We start from the raw sequence: 19,631 nt of genomic DNA, 5'->3' as shown, positions 1-19,631 counted from the left end.
ATTCTTTCTCTTCCACTTTTACGTTATTCCTTTATCCTCTGACCTCTGGTGGTGTTTTTGTTAAGTGTGATGTGCAACTCTTCAAGTAGGCTCTGTTTGCTGTTAAGATCTTTTTCTAAAAAAAAAAGGAACCTTTTTCTATGGTATTCAGTTTTGCTCCTCACCATGAAATGTCTCTTTAGAGACTTTGGGTTTTTTTTAATTCATTTTTTTTCTTTTTTGGCTCCATTGGGTCTTGGTTGTGGCACACAGTCAGGCCGCGTGTCATGTGGGATCTCAGCTCCCTGCCCAGGGATGGAACCCATATCCCCTGCATTGAAAGGCGGATTCTTAACCACTGGACCACAAGGGAAGACCCTAGAGCCTTAGTTTTGTTTCTTCTGTTAGTAACTCATGTTGCTTCCTGAATCTAAGATTTCTTACCTTTCCTGAAGTCTGGAAAAATGTCAAGTCATTTTATCTTCAAGTGTTGCTTCTCTGCCATTCTGTGCTCCGCAACTTCCATGAAACTTTAGGTTGGACCTCTTCATTTTGCTTTTCTAGTCTCTCACCCTTCCTTTTGGTCCTTCGAATTTCTTCTAATGAGTTTCTTTCATACACAGTTTCATGCGTACAAGTCTTCTGTGTTTAATATGCATTTTAACTCATCTATTTGAGTATTTTTTGTAGGTCATATATTACAATTCAAACTCAAGGAGTGTGGGGTTTCAGTTTGGGAAGCACGGTGGTGATGGTTGCACATGCTACTGAACTGTATACTTTGAAAGTGGTTTAAATGGTAAATTTTGTTATATTTAACCACAATAAAAAAAATCTGAAGAATAAAGTATATCCAAGCCTGGCCTGCTCCCCCTCCTGTCCTTACCGGCTTCATCCCTGCCCCAGTCATGCTGTGTAACCTGTTTTATCAGATTCTTCACATCCTTCTCACATATGGGTTTCTTTTTTTTCATGCAAATCCTAGCCAAGTGAAATATATGGGTGTTATTTTCTCCACCCCTTTGTGTTTCACATTTCTTCATCAGTAATGTATTCTGAATCTTTCCCGAATTAATTCTTTTTGTTTTAACAGCTGTGTAACAATCCATTGTACAGGTGAAGAGTAATTTATTTAGCTGGGCCACTTTTATTCCACATGCGGTTGTTTCAGGTATTTTACCCCATCATAAATACCATCATAAATAATCCTTCTCCATGAAGATTTCTCACTTAAGTGTTTATGTTGTGCTTCTGCAAGTTTGCATTTTTAATGTTTAGAAGCATTTAAATTACGTCCCTGGGGCACAGAACATGGCAGGGGACTACAGGGTAAGAAAAACACATCATTTTGAACCCTGGCTTCTACATATATCAACTCTGGGACCATGGGCAAACACTTCATCTCTCCAAGTATATTTCCTCTTCTGGAAAATGAAGATAAGGTTGATGTGAGGACTATATGAGTAAAGGATATAAAATGCCTAGTACAGTGCCTGCCTGGAATGGATTAAGTACTTAAGTTTTAGTAAGACACTGTTGTTATCTGTAGATAGACTTAAAACCATGCTTGGACCACATCTATTTTTGAACCAAGAGTTTCAAAAGGATGGTGAAATCAAAGGTTATCACATGAATTAAGCCGCTGCTGTGGAGGATAAATCTAAGAAAGAGCTAAAGCTGGAGGCAAGATTTCAGCACAGAACTCTCTTAAGCAGGAAGGCCACCCTCAAATGGAACAAGCAGCCTCACAAAAAGGTGAGCTGGTCACTTGATTCAAAATCAAAAGCCAAAGGACTGTTTAAAAGGCAGACAGGATTCCTTTACAGGGAAAAAGAAAGAAATCAGCAGTGAAATAAAAGGAGAAAAAAACCACTTGGATAACTGATTTATGACACTAATTTTAAAATCCCGTTAAACTATTTGAAAGGAGAAGACAGAAGGAGACACCACAGAAAACTTCAGTAAGCCAGGAACCCTTAAGATCAAACTGGAGATTTTTTTAGCGCATTAACACTGGCTCCCACTTGACTCCACTCCACCATCAATCTGCTCTCTCCACCTATATTCCTGTGACTGCATCATTGTCTTCCTCCTTTTCCGTACAGCCATTCCAAGGCAAATTCAAAAGTCAAAGATATTCCAAAGAGCCAGTCACAGCAAAGTCAGAATTCAATTTTATTTCACATTGATAGAAACCGTGAAAAAGATTTACATTTTCCCACGTTACAGCACAGCATTTCAATGGAATATTTCTTGCCATAAGTTAGATCTTGCTGATTTGTGTCAGTGAAACAACAGTTTATATTCTTAAGGTAAAGCAAAATGACTTAGTAAATGATTGTTTAAAAACTGTGAATCCAGACATAAACATATGGCTTCATTATTCATATGCTCTGTGTAGTCCATACCAAGTCATTTCCATCATCAAATAGCACCCATTTATGAAGATGCCATCCTAATACTGTCCTAGTCAGCTGGAATACAGCAGAAAAATGACCAGTTCAGAAATATCAAGTGTACATTTTTGGTATGTATTAAACTGTGTGGTAACTACACCACATGTATTGAGTTCTGACTAACTTTTGTTACCCATAAATTTATTTTCAAGTAATTTTAACCAATAATTTGAAAAATCTGATTATTTAAAATCAAATAATTGCTATTTTTACATTTGCACAAAAGCTAACTTAAAAAGATCATTTGACTACAGTGAAAATTTTAAATGAGTCTGTTGGCAGAGAAGAGTAAAGCAAAATTTTTGAAAGGATTGTTCATTTCCTACAGCAGTCGGTTTCAAACATATGTGCAGAATAAGTAAATTCTATGCTATGAGGAGAATCACCTCAGAGCAAATCATCTTTGAGATTACAGTTTTTAAGATCTGTTTTAAATATTCCAGAACATACTAGAATATGAACTATTCTTTTCAGTTAATTACAGGAAAATACAACCACAGAATTATTTTCATTACCTGCACTGAAGATTCTAGTAACTCTGCAGGTCCAAAATGTGGACTAAACTCCAGTTTAGGAAGTAGTGTACAAACTCTGAAGGGATGTCAGGTTTCTTTCTATAAGTATCAATACATTTTTACTCCACCAAGTCTGTGATTCAGAATGTCAAATTACAGCATATATTGACTGTGGGTGTCCATGGCAAGGAGGCAATATTTGGTCTTTTATGAAGGATAAAAAGAAGAAAGAACATATTTCTAGAGAGGAGAAAAGAATATTAAATAGAACAGAAATTATATTCAGCAAAGAAAAACCTGGTCCCCAAAATAAAAGGGCCATTAATTCTAGAGAGCAATATTACTCTTTATGGACACTTAGAAGCATTATCCCTCTTAATAAGGAATATTGTAATAACACCTCATTCTTAATATTATAATCATTAAGTATATAAGAACACATATAAAAATACGGATACTGCAATGGTGACTATGTAATTTAGGGATGTGTCCATAGTCCTAAGTCACAGCACGTATAAACCCTTTATGTCTTAACTGCTCATTTACACCTGAACAAGGTTTCATTAAGCATACTAGTAATTTTCAAGTGATGTAGTAAAAAAAAGTCCAGTTGCAGTATTTTATGATTTTGCTGAATTACATTTGGGAGAAAGAAGCTAGCTGCTTCATCTATTTTAATACTAGTATATCCTGGATCATATCATACAAATACATATAGAGAAATGTCAAAGATCATACATTTCCCACGAGGAGATTTATTTAGTCTGTGTCATTGGTGTATATTTGCAAAACGTTTTAACACTGCAAACATTAGAGGTTTCAAGGTCGGGCACAGGAAGAAGTGTGTGCTCCACTGGACGATGCTGGTGTGCACTTCTACACAAGGCCTCTTGGTGGCGTCAGTCAACAGGAGGTAGGAGCTTATCAATGAACTGCTTGATGTCCATCATTTCCTGTTTGGAATAAAGAGGTCTGATAAGCAGTTACACAAATCAGAAATGAAATCCCCACTAAATTCCGCTAACTAAATCCATGGTGTGCACAGATAAGGTGAAACCACAGTTTTACTACAATTACATAAAAGTGGTGACAGAGAAATGAAGCACCAACAGAAATCTGGGAATACTTCCTACGATGATAGTGATGATTGTATTAATACATTTAATGACTGCCCTGGTGTTATGAAGTCCCAGGAAAATGGTATGCACTTTGTTCCACCGGGGGTCAGGGGGAAGGGCGGTTGAGAAGTGACAATAACCACCTGGAGAAGACATGGTACACACACACAACTATTGTCAACTAAGCGTCAGTGCCCAGCTTCTAACACACCCCCACTAAAACAATGACGCTATACCAGCAGCACCAAACATGCTGTGCCTTCATGAGGAATCACACACAACCAGCCACCTGAAGGAGGGAGGGCAGGTGCCCAAAACAGGCCTGGAGAGCCGTGGAAGCGAGCCCATCCCCGAGGACATGGCTCCATGCCTCCTGCCTGTAGCTCCACCTTATCACTGCCCCAGAACAGGCTCCCTGCTGTTACCCCTGGTGTCTGACCTCACAGGTCCACACCCCAGCATGCAGAGACCCTTCACCAGTATCACCTCCAGCCTATTGTACATCCTCTGTGGTCCCAAAGGTCCCTGCGATGCCCCCTCCTCCAGCCCCACCGCCTCGCACTTTGTGCCCCAAGCTGTCCATCCACTGTCCTCCCATTTGGTGCACAGGTCCCCTCCACACAAACACTGGTGCCCAGGTGCACCCCCGAGTCTTCAGTGTGCTGACCCAGAGGTACTGCGTTTGCGGTCCTGGCTTGGGTGTGTGTGTGCTAACCTTGGGGCACCTGTGACGGGATGCCTGCTGTGAGGACCACTGGTTTGGACCTGCAGCCCCTCCCTCCTGGGATCTGGCTGCCGGCCTTGCCAAATCTGATACGTCATCAGGGGTTCAACTGCCTTCTCAGTCACACCTAGAGTCCTACGTCCCCCATCCTTCTGGATAAATTTTACTACTTGCCTTCTCTGCCCTTAAAGCACATGATTTAGCCAGGCTGACAGGTGCAAACAATGTTAACTTGGACTGCCTTGGTGCTGAGCAGTCAGTTTTTAGTTTTTAGAGCCTCTGAAACTATCCTGACGTCCTTCATTCTTAACAAGCAATCACCCTTCTCAGGTTTTCAGAGAACTTTTAAAAAACTTTTAACGTAACATACATCACAGTCTGCTCGCTATATAGTCACTTGGATATATACCCTTCTCCCCTATTAAAAATTCTCGTTTGAGTTAATCTACTTTAGATTTTCGGAGAAGGCAATGGCAACCCACTCCAGTACTCTTGCCTGGAAAATCCAATGGATGGAGGAGCCTGGTGGGCTGAAGTCCATGGGGTCGCTAGGAGTCGGACACAACTAAGCGACTTCACTTTCACTTTTCACTTTCATGCATTGGAGAAGGAAATGGCAACCCACTCCAATGTTCTTGCCTGGAGAATCCCAGGGACGGGGGAGCCTGGTGGGCTGCCGTCTATGGGGTCGCACAGAGTCGGACACGACTGAAGCGACTTAGCAGCAGCAGCACTTTAGATTTTAATAAAGGAATGTTTTTTGTCCTTGAATTACATACAATGTTTGCAAGTGGGAAGTTGATGAATGAATGTTGAATTAAATGAAATAAACTTTGATCTAAGTCCTACTAACCTATGGTTCAATATGAATTCATTCATTAACTTCTTTTAAACCCCCAAGCCATCAAATGTTATTTATCCTAAAAATATCACATGCAAAAAGTTGCAGAGGTATGCCTGTCATTGCTGCTTCCTGTCGTTTACCTGTTGACATGAACTGTGCATCATGCCTGCGTAGGTTCTGAAGGTCACATTGGCTGGATTCACCAATGTCTTCAGCTTCTCAGCAGTGAGAGAACCGAACATCAGGGGGACTAGAGGATCCAGGTCCCCATGGCACTGAAGAATAGAAATGTCTCTATTCACGCCACCGATAGGGCCCTGCAGACAACACGACAGAACTGTGTTATTCACTCAAAGGGGTGGCGCACTGTGTCAGGCGCGTACAACCAGAGAACAGGCACGTATCATACAGCATGTTCTTACATCACAGGTGACATCTGGCCACAGAAATGAAACTCCCTCCATCCCTGTGCCCTCCACCTCTTCATTTAAAGGACATAGGATCACCCTGCTTGTATTAAATGTTCTCCTAATGAATCAGTTCCTCAAAGCACATTGTATCCTAGTCATATGTCCAGTGTCTGGACTCAGTATGTTTTAGCTGAATCATGTTCTTCTCAGCTCTTACTTGATTTAAATAAGAAGGTTAATAAACAACACTATGTGTGAGACACCAAAGAGTTACTATATAGTGACAAGGAAAAAAGAAAACACTAGATTTAAAGATGAATTTGAAAATATCCTTATCCTTCATGTGTACTATGTACTGCTTTACATGTTGAGTATTTAAAAACTACATTCTCTGGCAAAATTCTGCTATTAAGCAGTGAGCATACTGAGCATTCCAAAAACATTATTTCTATGTATTAAAAATAGCCCTAATTTTTGATATAAATCTTACAGTGTACCAAAGACATCAAATATAGAATTCATGCCAGCAGGGACTTCTTTCTTTCTTGTTTTAAGGACTCACTCATTTCTTCCATTTTCTGCAATCCACAGTAAAGGCAGTGTAGTGTGCAGATAAAGTCTAAATAAATACATCACAAAGCAAACAGATACTTTCTGTACTTTCAGCTCAATTTGTTGTGACCCTAAAACCGCCCTAAAAATTTAATCTTCCCAACCCAGGGATCAAACCCAGGTCTCCCGCATTGTAGACAGACGCTTTACCGTCTGAGCCACCAGGGAAGTCCTAATAAGCTAATATGAGGCTGTTCTCAACAATATCTGCCACCTCAGAGCTCAGCAATGCCCCGCTGCACGCATGCGTCAGACACCTGTGGAAACGAAGCCCGCAGTGGCAGCCAGCAGCTGAGAGCGGTGACCCCGGCCAGCTTCTGCTGTGTGGTCAGAGCCGTGTACAGAGATAAAGCTCCTCCCTGGAGAGACAACAGGCAGAGTCAGTGGGGCGGATCTGCTGCCAAGAGCAGTGGGGGTGATTCTTGTTATCAATACCATCTGTTAGAAAAAAAGTCACACTGAATGGCTGACATCTAATGAAATTAGGCAAACTGGTAGAAACACACGCACCCCCCAGCAGCACGTCCTCCAGGACTTGACTCTCCACCTTGAAGGCAGTCATGAGACTCCAGTGACGCCCCAACCAGCCAAGATGCAGTTTGAACAGCAGAGTTCATGGCTGCCCTGACAATGCTTGAGGGTTAGTCCAATTTATAGTCACTATCTTCTTTGCAAAGTCTTGGGTAGAAAATCAAATCTGGTCTTAAACTGGTATTACTTTCCAAAACAAGAATTCAGGATGATAAAGACTGTCTGGAGGGACACCTTGGGAGCACTGGCCGGCAGCTCACAACCCCCCCGCCCAGGCCTGGAGCCTGCATTCACTCTGGCCCACAGCTTCCAGGGCCACACAAGGATATGAGAGCCTTTCTCATCTGAGAAATTCGGTGACTGTCAAGCTCTGTGTGGCTGGAACTGTAACACGTAAGCTCAAGAATGGGAAAAGCGAGAGGAAGCAGAGGCCAACCACAGATGGCGAGGCAAGTGAGGCCGACGGGCAGATGCAGGGGGAGAGCACCTGAGGCCGAGCTGCCTCCGGGAGCCTGGCTTCATTCTCATCGCTGGCTTCTGGGATGTGACCCCAGACTCGTAACTTACTCTTTCTTGCCTAAGGTGTTAGGATTTAGTTTCTGCCTGCTCTAATCAACGAATCTCATTGGCAGACTCCTGTCTGAACCAAGTGTTCATTCCTATAACCACATGTATGTCACAGTGTGTGCACTACAATGTACATTACCCGTGACTTCCAACAAATATCACATCAACAGCATGTCTTTTTACTGTATCATATCAACAACCTATGTTTCCATTGAATTCTAACTTCTAAATGATTCCATAATTCCGATACTGCCCTAATTCAGGTCGTCTGGACGCTAAACTGTTGCCTTGGAGAATTTACAGATTGGCAGTGAGAGCAGTTTGGGGGGTGGGGGGTGACATGGCAAACAGGTGATGAGCTGAAATGAAGATGTAAATGCCAGTATGTTGTAACTGTAGAAAAAGTACCGCAGGTGGAAGAAAAAGTACAGGAAGAGAAGAAAGATGCCAAAAGTAAACACCATACACTTTTATCTAAAACCTTTTCTGCATGACAAGAAAAAAGAGGACAGAATGACATCACCAAGACTGACTTGGCTCCCCTCACCAGAACCATCTACTCCAGAATGGAAACCACAGAGGGATCCTCAAACAGGGTGCGGCTGAAGCACCCCTGACCTTGGGACCAGCACAGATGCAGGAGTGGTCAGCAAGTGGCTGCAGCAGCCCCCCAGCTAGGTCCCCTTTGTCGGGGCCCCTACTCTGATCCCACCCGACTCGGATTCCAGGGGGTTCGTGGGGCTCGACCGCTGGGAATTTGTGAGAAAAAGAAGGAAGGGATTTTTCTCTTTGACCTTATTTCCCATCAGTCATCTCCTCCTGGGACAGGGCCGCATACCCGTGTTTCAGCAGTTTTATCTAGAGGTGCACACACTATTAACAGATACAGCTACGTGTGCGCTGTGGTTACTCAAGAAAAACACATTCCAGGCTCCAATTGATTTCCTTAAATAAACTGACTTTCAAGTCGTAATCTATAGAGTGAAGCCTATCACTGAGAGAGAAAACTAGAAAAGAAGAACTTCCCAGTCCAATCAAACTTAATTCAGCATTAAAGGTAAGGAGTACATCATATTCTGTAACATCTTCTAAAAACAGGACTCCCATAAAAAAAGGATCAGGACTTCTAGACAAATACACTGATGACACACCACCCAAACTTTTATCTTACCTGAGAAAATCCTCCCAAAATAATTCTGTTAGAAGGAATGCCGTTCTTCACCTCTTGATCTATCAAAGCTTTAACTAAAAATAACATAAAAAAATAAAATCACCAAAAATTAAATTACCAGTACTTTCAAAGATAAGTCCACTGATGTGCTTTTCCATTATTAATTTTTTCCTATTTAAATTGTATCAGTGTATTAAAGGTCAAAACAAGTGAAAAACTTGAAGCACTCTTTTAAAATACAAAATTAGGATGTATTTTTAAGAACTCAATTTTGTAGGCACTGCTTAAACTGTTCAGTTATTTGTCACATGATCTATAAAGCAGTTTTTTCTCTCATCAGTGTGGAGGGATATGAATATTCCTTTATCCACGGTCCATTCTGCTCATATACATTCTATAGTTCTTTCTCTCCAATGAACCCCAGGCATTTGTACCTAAAAGCTGTTACTTTAAAATTGTAGATAGTTAAGTACTTTACGTGGGTTGTGATTTACAGTGCTTGAATAATTTACCTTATTATTTTAAAACCCCAAACACAGTATTAATTATCCCTATAGCCAGTAAATAATGTGGGAGGGGGGGGAAACAGATGAATTCTTTTGTTTCCGCAAAATATTTCAACACATATCACTAACTATATTACTCGGTAACTCCCTATAATTCCATTTTTCTTTATAATACTATGAGAATAACTGCTCCTTTTTACAAATTTATCTCCTTTCACTTTTGATATATATATGTAAGAGTTTCACCTTTGTAAGATGAAAATTTCCAAATTTAACTGGCCACAAGTATGAGATATTCTGTGACTTTCTGTTTGCCTACATCAATGAAAGCAAAATGATGCATCTGACAGCATTTAAGTTTGATAAAACGCCATTCTTCCCCATCCACCTCATCTTCATGGACCATAATTAACAGTCCAACAAGGTAAGAGTGATCAGAAAAGAGTGGCATAGTGCCACCACCTGAGTTTAGACAGCTGCATAGTTTTCATCAACAGCAATACAACAACCGAATCTACTATAAAACTTTCTTTACTTACCATTTTCTGCTGCCTGTTTAATTCCAGTTTCATCCTCCAGTGAATCTGGCGAAAGCCCAATAATGTCAAACCTGGAAAACAAAGCAAAGTCCTAAAAGAATTGTTTGATTCTAAGAATATCTACCTTTGATAAGAAGATGATAACTTCAGAGAAAAAAGGCTAACCAGAAATATTCTCTAGAACATTAAATTCAAACTAAACTGCTTCTGGGCTTCCCAGATAGCTCAGATGGTAAAGAATCCACATGCCAATGCAGGAGACACAGGACACGTGGGTTTGATCCCTGGATCAGGAAGATCCCCTGAAGAAGGGCATGGTACCCCACTCCAGCATTCTTGCCTGGAGAATTCCAAGGACAGGAGACCCTGGTGGGCTACAGTCTATGGAATTGCAAAGAGTCAGATACAACTTAATGACTAAATAACAACAACTGTCTCTGCAGGCCAAACAGTCAACTTAAATGTGTGAATATGACATCCTGTGAGTTCCTTTTGCACTAAGTAGACGCAGATGCTATTAGAAAGTCACTGTCACATAATTTAAAGTTAGAAACACCTGCAGAATGACCTAGTCTAACCTGACACATGGGGAGGAATCTTCAGCCCTTGAGACACCTGAATAGAAGCCATCTCCTCACTTCCCTCCTAGTCATCCTAAGTCTACTGGCTGGAGATCCCTGCACCAGCGTGGCACCTCGCACGCAAGGCCTACGCCTGCTGCACAAGGCCCTCGGGCCGCCTCCACCAAAGTCTGCAGAGCCTGTCACCACTCGACCCTGAATCTGGGTCTGCCCCGCTGTCCACTATGCGTTCAGACTACGGTCAGGAGCTACATGAGGTGGAAGTCTTGGTGTCAGACAGGGATTCTGTCAGAGAAGGAAGAGAGAAGAATCAGAGGCCACCGTGGGCAGGAACCTGTGAGAGTCGCCAAGGAATCTCCCATAGACACAGATGAACGTTCAGGTGGGTTAGAAGGGGTGGGGACAAGCAGAGGATAAGGTGGCAACACACTGGAGTCCCCACGATGTCCTGACAGGAGTGTGGAGACAGGGGAGCAAACAAGTAGGAACAAGTATGCCTGCTGGTTAGGTCTGAGCTAAGTGCCTTCAGAGATGGGGCAGCTCCAGGTGGCAGAGCCCAGGGGAGATGTGGGTGCCTGAGGCTGAGAGAGGAAAAGGTCAGCGGGAAGAGAAGAGTCCTGGAAGCAACAGCCACTCAAGGCTGTGAACGGGCCACGGACATCGGATCCCCAAGTCACGGGAAAGGTAAGACGTCAGCAGGAGCCGGAGGAAAAAGGAAAACAGGACCCGGGGGTCGGAGTTGTCATTTCTGAGCAGACCTGAGGGCAGGGCTCTCAGAGCAGCAGGAGGAACGCATGGCCTGGACGTGGCTCAGAGAACAAAGGAGCGACTGTGAAGCACACAGGGAACGCCTGGCACCCTGTAGACCTCCAGAGGGCTCATCAGGAAGTGGTCTCCCCACACACCCGCCAGCTTGCCAAGCCGAGGTGGGAGGTGGACGCCCCATCTGGTCACGGCAGTCAGCAGAGGCGTGTCAAGTGGTGAGGGACACTCTGCAGCATTTCTACCCACCCACTCACTCCTCTTTCTCTACCTGCTGTCGCAGCTCCTTCAGTTTACCCCTGAACCTAAGTCATGAGAACCATTTCACTTTAGAACTTTGCAACTTAAAGACAGTTCATTAAAAATTGATGTATGCAAAAGCAATTTTGATTAAACAAAAACAAAAAAAAGAAAAACTTACCAAAAAAACCCCCTAAGTATAAGTAAAAAGTTGTTAGTAAATTAGTGAAGTCTTACTTACCATGATGGCATGGCCATGTTCATATTTAATGTTACAGGCATAACCGGTCTACATGGGGAAGAAAAAAGAAAAACAAGAATAATACACCAAAGCACAGAACCTAGTCAACACCATCTGTTGCAGATAATTACTTGAGGCTCACACAACATCCAGTGTGCAATTTTAAACAGATGATCTGCTTAGCTGCACGCACACCTGTACAACTCTGTGCTCCACACTCTCCAAATGGTTCTTGAGACAAAAGCAGCCACTGGGATGGACTAAAGTGGCAAACAAATATCTTTCTTTATCAACACCTTTACTTGATGCTTTCAGACCAGACGTGAGAAAGAAAACAGTGGCCAACATGGCTGGAAATGTCTGAGACTGGCTAAGCAGGGGGCAAGGGATGCAAGCAATTTACTGCACAGAAAAGGTGATGTCAATTCCCATAAGCTCAATGACATGTGTGCTGATTTTCTAGTTCTTACCTGCTTACAAGACCTCTAAATAAGTAAGGGAAACATAAGCTTTGCCTGAGTGTCCATTATACCCAACTCAGTTCTGTGCTGACAATGTCGGACACCCGCCTGCAGCCAGGTACCAAAGGAGAGAAGAACAGACACACTCTAACTGCATCTCACCACCATGCTCCTTACTTGAGAAACAAGTCCACCTGAGATGTCACAAAATCTTAGCAAATTTCCTTGAGAACATAAACTTGCTTCCCTAGGTTCAAAGATAGGTTTACACCAAATTCAGTCTGGGGGCCAGTAACAATAGAGCAGGAATTCCAACAGCATCAAGAATTCTGCCTCTGGCCTGAGTCATTAAGAAGCACACGGCAACCCTGGCCACAGTATGTGGCTGTCGCTGACAACGGTTAAGATGAAGATGAAGCCTGTGCTACAGGATAAGAAGAGGAGGGAACCTTTTCTTACCTAGTCTCAGATACTCTTCCTCTTTCGTATTTATCGACTCTGCTGCTATGACCACTTCCGAGGCTGAACTACTGACCCGTCAGCACTCGTATCATCCCACCGGCTTCTCCACGGCTACCACTCCTCAGCACCCTCTGATCTAAGACCTGCTCATCTCAGGGACTTTCTGAATTTGCTCAAAACTTACTAGTATCTTTTGGACACCTACAAATATTTTCAGGATTCAAAGCCAAATCTAACAGACTCCAAAGTATGTGTTCTCTTTGTGCTGCATCATACTGTCTCTAATTGATGGAATTTGAAAGGGTTTTCAAGGTAGTCACAAACCTGACAGGTAAATCCCCTTCAGAGACAGCTCATGGATATCCTCAGAGCTTAACAGGTATCTGTGTATCTACAGGAATTTTTCTGGCTGCTGTGAGTTCAATTGATCTCCAAAGTAGCATTATTTTAAATTTCTCAATTAAAAAAAAAAAGGAAGAAAAATTCAAGGTAACCAGGTCACATTTATGTTTTAAAGAACTTACTAATCTTTAGTTTGAAGCTGAACATATACAAACGCATTTCTGGAAAAGTAAAGCTATCATGCTTCTTCTTCTCTGGATTCCAAATCGAAAGCCTGAAAACTGGAAACACTTACGCATGCGGGCAGATGTATTTGATGTGGGCGCTTCTGATTCCGGCAAAGGCTTCTGCCCATCCATGCCTGGTGGAGAAGTAACGCCATTAGATACTGTTTTAGTCCCGTTAGTTGGTAACAGAATAAATAGTTACTTACATTTGTAAGGGTAAATTTTAACCCCTTAAAAAATCATTGCCAACCTAGAAATAACCCAAAGCGTGTGATTTCAGCTTTACCGTGAGAAACTCTCTAATGGTTCCTAGAGAAACAGTGTTTTCTCTTTCATATACTTCATTGGGCTTTCAAATCTACAAAGTGTATTTTTTTAAGCTCTATAATCTCCCAACCATATGCCTACCAAAATACCCAAGACAGATGATATAATTCATTTTATACGAAGAAAAAACTCTCACAGGGGTAAAGCAACTGTCTGCTATCTCTCTTTTGCTACTATACCAATCAAAAATAAAACAACTCTAACATTCACTCTTTGTGCAAATGTGGACACATGTTCAAAACGGAGTAAGAGAAAAACTAGAAAAATATAAACGTCATCAAAATCCTTCCAGCCAGAAATAAAGTTAATCTTTTTACATATTTTTTCCAAGTTCTGCATGCTATCACCGGAGAGGTAAACACAGATTTAACAAGAGTGGGATCACACTACAAACACACAGCTCCCTACTTACTTACACACTTGACATTACACCTGGTACTTTCTACATGTTACCTCTGTGTGCTCAGGTTGTGTCCAGCTCTTTATGACCCTATGGACTGTGGCCTGCCAGGCTCCTCTGTCCATGGGATTCTCCAGGCAAGAATACTCGAGTGGGTTGCCATGCCCTCCTCCAGGGGATCTTCCAGACCCAGGGATCGAACCCACATCTCCTGTGGCTCCTGCATTGCAGGCAGATTCTTTACCACTGAGCCACCAGGGAAGCCCCATTACCTCTACTAAAGGGTAAAATAAAAGTAACGTAAGCCTTTTTTGGATAAAATGGTTTTGAAATAAATGTTAACTGCTTTTCTGTTAACTACTTCTCTATTTTAATCCACCTTCCCCAAAAGTGTTAAGGACACAGAAACCTCACTGAAAAGGCAAACACAGAGAGGGCTGAAACCGATACTGTAGACTGTCAGTGAATACACACAGAATGAAGGAATGTTTTAGAAGATCACTATTTGGCAACCATCACAATAACAGATGCAGACAGCAATCATTAATGGATGCTAAATCCAGAGGTGAAAAATGGACATTTTTATGAAATCATAGCATCTACCCACCAAATACTTTTTAAGTGCAATTATACTAATTTATTCTGGAGACACTTGTAGACACTATCTTAACCAGGTAGTGAAACATAAAATCATCATCAGAGGCACAAAAATCAACCCAGTGAGAAGTCACATAAACCAGACTGAGGGCCACCCCACCCAGGAACTGGTTCGTCAGGGAGAAGGGTCCAGGTCACCAAAGCTAAGAAGATGGACCGATCCAGATTGAAGGAGCCTCAGGAGATTTGACAGCTCAACCTGACCAGCTCACTTGTGATCTGGACCCACAAAGGACACTGCTGGTCAAAGGAGGGGGATGTGACTGTGGACGGTGGGTTTGACGGGAGCTTCGGGTCAACACGAACAGCCTGACCGATGGGTATACTGTAGTCACACGGTCGTGCCTTCTGCTTGCAAAACACACTGCAGCTCTGTGGAGTAATGAGGCAACAAGCCTGCAACTTTATTCTTGAATGTATGAGAAATGTTAACAACTGGGCAATCTGAGTGAAGGGAAAAAGGACCTCTGGATACTACTTCTGTAACTTTTATGTAAATGTGAAGTTATTTTAATAGAAGCAGCTAAAATTTTACACAAAGATAATGATGGAACGTAATCTGTTAAGTGATTCTATGAGTCCACATGACAGAAGTGAGGAGGGTCAAGCCAAAAATGCAAGGGGAGTGGCAGTTAAGAGAACCACATCACAGTAACACCTGCCTCCAGTGAGAATCACCCATGGAAAAAGCCCTGGGTCAAAGTCCGCTGTACGATTTGCATCATCTAAAAGCACCTCCCCATGACTTGCGCTTACCACACAGGGAAAACACAGCGGCGGCAAAGCCCCAATGGAAGAGACCACCTTCACCGAGTGGCCTGGGGCAGCATGAGTAACGGGACAGAGGACCCCATCTGGCTTCCAGCATGAAGCAATGAACGGGGCTGAACTGCCATGTGAGGAAGTGCCACACAAACCTAAACGGGGGACCAGTCCCATCCATGCAGAAAGGTAAACATCCAGAACACCAGAGAGGAGCAGAGGGACTGTCCCAGATTAAAAGAGACTCGAACGTTGCAGCTGCTCAGGGCAGTGCGGCAGGGACCGAAGGGCAAGCGGAGAGGATTACTACAAAGGACATTACTGGGGCAGCTGCCAAGGTCTGTTAGGTAACAGGGTAGACCGATAAGAACATTAAAGAAGTGCTAAACTTCCTGAATCAGATACTGTTCTGTGGTTATACAGGAGACTCTGCTCGTGTTTAGGAGGTAAGTGCTAAAGTTGGGAAGTAAAGAATCATGGTACTGGCAACTTTTCCAAGTTTAGGCAAACACAGTAACATGTTAGATAGAGCTCAGTGAATCTGAGTAGAAGGAATCGAGGAATCTGTTTTACTCTAGCATATGCTCACTCAGTCTGCTCACTCAGTCGTGTCCAACTCTTTGCATCCCTATGGACTGGAGTCCACAAGGCTCCTCTCTGTCCATGGGATTATCCCAGCAAGCATACTAGAGTGGATAGCCATTTCCTCCTGCAGGGGATCTTTCAGACCAGGGACAGAACCAGTCTCCTCTCCTGGTAGGTGGAGTCAGGAATCACTGACTCCTGACTGAGTCACCACTGAGTCACTCAGTTACCACTGAGTCACCTGGGAAGCCCCTTTATTCTTGCAACTCTTCTATACCTTTAAAAGTATTTAAAAAAAATTTTTTTAATACTCTCAAAAGTATTTATCTTTTGGGTTGTAGGATTTCAACTGGTTTCATTCTCTTCTCAAATATATTTGAATCTGAATTTTTTTTTACAAGACAAATGTAACACTTCCATAATCATAACAAAAGCTATCTTTATTTTGGAAGGAAAACTGATCTCAGGCAATATAGTGTGGACGAACACATTTTATTATACAAGTTATGCAGAGCAACATGTGGTCAGATGTGTTTCTTGCAGAACTTTTCAGAGCTTTAAACACGCTAGTGCCCACACAGTAAAGCTTCAAAGGGAGAATAAGCCATATCATATTCCTTTGACACTAAGATATAATCTAAGTGGCACCACTAAAAAAAATCTTTTTATAAAAAAAAAAAAATCACCACCACAATAAACACATGTAAGATGAATACCAAAAAAAAAAAAAAAAAAAAGATGAATACCAATCTCAGAAACATAAAATGTGGGGAAAATGACATATGGGAATTGAGAAAATATGGAATTACACAGGGTCTCCCAATCTCATTTGACCACCAAACACTTTTCATGAGGAATCTACAGGATATAGACTGCTAGATCCAAGTTAAGACAGCACACCTTGGCTGGCCCTGCAAAAAAGAACCTTAACCAAAAAAAAAAAGAAAGCTGCCCATTTTTATAGCAACAAACTGAATTGCTTAATCCTCTTCACCCTGAAGTCAACCTGACAAAAGAACCTCAGTTCTCCAAAAACTATCTTAAACACTGAATTACCATTTGTCAGATAGGCTGCTGCTGAATTTTCTCATGTGTTAATGCAACCAGTTAAATGTCAGCTTTCTTTGGTGCCACCCCACCACTGAGACCTCTAATTTTTTTATATAAACTTCACTCTTAGTCAAGATGTCACAGCTGCTCTCAGCCTTTATAATCTCACGGTGGTCATTTTCATCACCATCTCACTCTTAACTTCTGTCTAAAGTATCTGGCTACACTGGGGTCCACACAGAACCTTCCTCCAAATGAAGCTTTTTTCTCTTGCCCTGATTCTTCAGGCCTCAAAGCTCTTTATTGGGAAAGTTGCAGGGGACCAAGATGCTCTCTGTCTGTCAGGTAATAAAACAGGGCTTCTCTAAAAACCTCTGGATTAGATAGATAGACGGATAAATAAATAGGAAAACAAGTCTTTCTTTTTCATAGAACTACGTGTTGACCATAAAGTCCTATAACCCTTCCCATACATAACTCCATGTAAGGCATGGACCTCCACTTGGGGGGCCTAAAAGGATTTAAGACTTAATCTAATTCTAGCCCAGTGCCTCCTTGTAAAGACTCAATAGTGTCTTGGCTCCTTTATCAAAATTTATTTGTTTCACTTTCCCTCCAATTTTGTAATTTTTTAACAAAAATTTTATAACAACAATTTGACTGACATTTCAAACAGATAATCATGGATTTAAATTTTAAAAACCCCTCAGGACTTCTCTGGTGGTCCAGGGGTTGACTTTGAGCTCTTAATGCAGGGGGCCTGGGTTCGAGCTCTGCTCAGGGAATTAGATCCTCATGCAGCAAGGAAGATCTTGCACACTGCAACAAAGATCCCGGGTCGCCGCAACTAAGATCTGGCATAGCTCCCCGGCTTCCCCCCCCCAAAAAGCTCTCAATACAGAGAAAAGCTGAGTGACAGATAAACCACAGGGCTAAAGCCACGTGTCTGATAAGCCTCCGAACAAATCTTTAAACTGCATCCTCTGCCCTTCAACTGATTTTTGAACAGAACATCTAAGATTTCACTCAGAACACTCACATTGCTAGTATCTCACTAAACAAAATCCACCAGTTCTTCTCAAGCTGCCCTGAAATTTCACCTCCGCAAAGTTCTCAAGTGCAGGCTCTACAAACATACCTCCCAACTCTGGCATCCAGTACCCATGGCAACTCAAGGAGGAGTTTGCAGTTTTAATATGTTCCAGAAACACGAGTTGATGCATGACAAATTAAGAGGATGGGGGAAACTGCAGGGGGTGGGGCTGGGAATCAAAAAAGAAAGGATTCTATCTCATGACCCAAGTGTAAGAAATATGACTAGCAGTCTTTTTTATACAATCCTAGAGTTCTTCAACAGTGAATTCTTGCTTGTGTAGGGGTGCATGACCTCGTTCATCAGGGTACTAAGGATGGTACCTACCCTGTGTCTCCCAATCCATGAAGGAAGATCACCTAGAAGAGAAGAGAGCAATGACTGATTAATACCCCCAAGAAACCACCAGAATGTCACAGCCCCGGGCTCTGGTTAAGCTGGATACCAGGAGTCACAGAACACCGCCTTCAGCAAGTTAATTATCTCCACAGACCTCGCTGAAGCGGCAAAAATACTTAACTTCTCTCTTTGCAGCTCCTCAGATAACTTACGTGGGGTTTTAGCACTTCTTGAGGTTCCAGTTAGACATGCTTCTGGGTAAACGATCACATTCTACAGAACACAGTTGTCTCTTTCAGGTCAGACCGTGAGAGTCTCACCTACACGGTAGAATTTTTCCATCACAAAAAAGGAGCTTCCCGGGGTAAAAGTTTGAGATCCTCACGCACAAGTTTCCTAAGGAGTGGCACCCCTGACCGAAAACGACACTAAACCTTCAAACTCTGAGATGAGGGGTGTGAGGTGCGAAAATAAAGTCCTGTTCCTGGGGGCTAAGGCCTTTCCCATCCACAGACAGGCAGAAACCTGCTCCAGAGCTGCCTGGGGCTGGGGCGCCGTCGGCTCACATAGGGGCCTAGGAGTGGGGTGCCTGGCGGGGAGGGGGCGGGGAGGGAGGTCCCGGGGCCGGGGCGCGGGTAGGGGACTCTGGATGTGGGCGGGGGACTCAGGATGGGATGGGGGTTCGGGCTGGAGGTTCAGGATGGGGACAAGTGGATCGGGACTAGGGACTCAGGATTGGGTACAAGGGGATCGGGGCACGGGCTCAGGATGGGGACACGGAGATCTGGGCTAGGAGCTCAGAATGGGTACACGGGGCCGGAGGCTCAGGAAGGGGATGGGAGCTCGAGGGTGGGAAAACAGCCTCCAGTTCGCCGTGACCCCGCGCCCTCCGCACATAGCCGGGCCAGGCGGCGCCTATCACCCCCGCCCGACCGCACCCGACCCACCGGCCGGGCGTCCTGCCCCCTCCCCCCGGCCCGCGGGCGCCCCGGCGCGCGCCCGCGCCCGCACTCACCGCGGCGGTGGCCTTACGGGCGGCAGGCACGATGGCGGGCAGCGGAGCCGACATGTTATTGCCGCACATACACCGGCTCCAGCGGCCGCGCGTCGGAAGCGGAAGGCGGAGCGGG

At 43.4% G+C, this 19,631-nt stretch overlaps 1 protein-coding gene across 2 annotated transcripts; it reads right to left on the bottom strand.

Moving 5' to 3' along the window:
• Positions 1-2,141: 2,141 nt before the first annotated feature.
• On the bottom strand, positions 2,142-19,610 carry LYPLA1 (lysophospholipase 1). Of its 2 annotated transcripts, XM_086336963.1 has the most exons (9): positions 19,517-19,610; positions 18,490-18,521; positions 13,357-13,422; positions 11,797-11,844; positions 9,973-10,043; positions 8,928-9,001; positions 6,916-7,017; positions 5,777-5,953; positions 2,142-3,903 (listed from the first exon to the last, which is right to left on the bottom strand). In XM_086336963.1, exons 1-9 carry the CDS (start codon positions 19,583-19,585, stop codon positions 3,850-3,852), a joined length of 693 nt encoding a protein of 230 aa, XP_086193089.1. In that variant the 5' UTR covers positions 19,586-19,610; the 3' UTR covers positions 2,142-3,849. The 2 variants fall into 2 exon arrangements, with proteins under 2 accessions (XP_086193089.1, XP_086193090.1); XM_086336964.1 differs by lacking the exon at positions 6,916-7,017.
• Positions 19,611-19,631: the final 21 nt, after the last annotated feature.

Source organism: Bos grunniens, chromosome 14 (genome assembly GCF_055505025.1).
Source record: "Bos grunniens cultivar Pamir isolate PY7600 chromosome 14, Bosgru_T2T1.0, whole genome shotgun sequence".
Lineage (NCBI taxonomy): Eukaryota > Metazoa > Chordata > Mammalia > Artiodactyla > Bovidae > Bos > Bos grunniens.
This window is presented reverse-complemented; position numbering and strand designations above follow the sequence as displayed.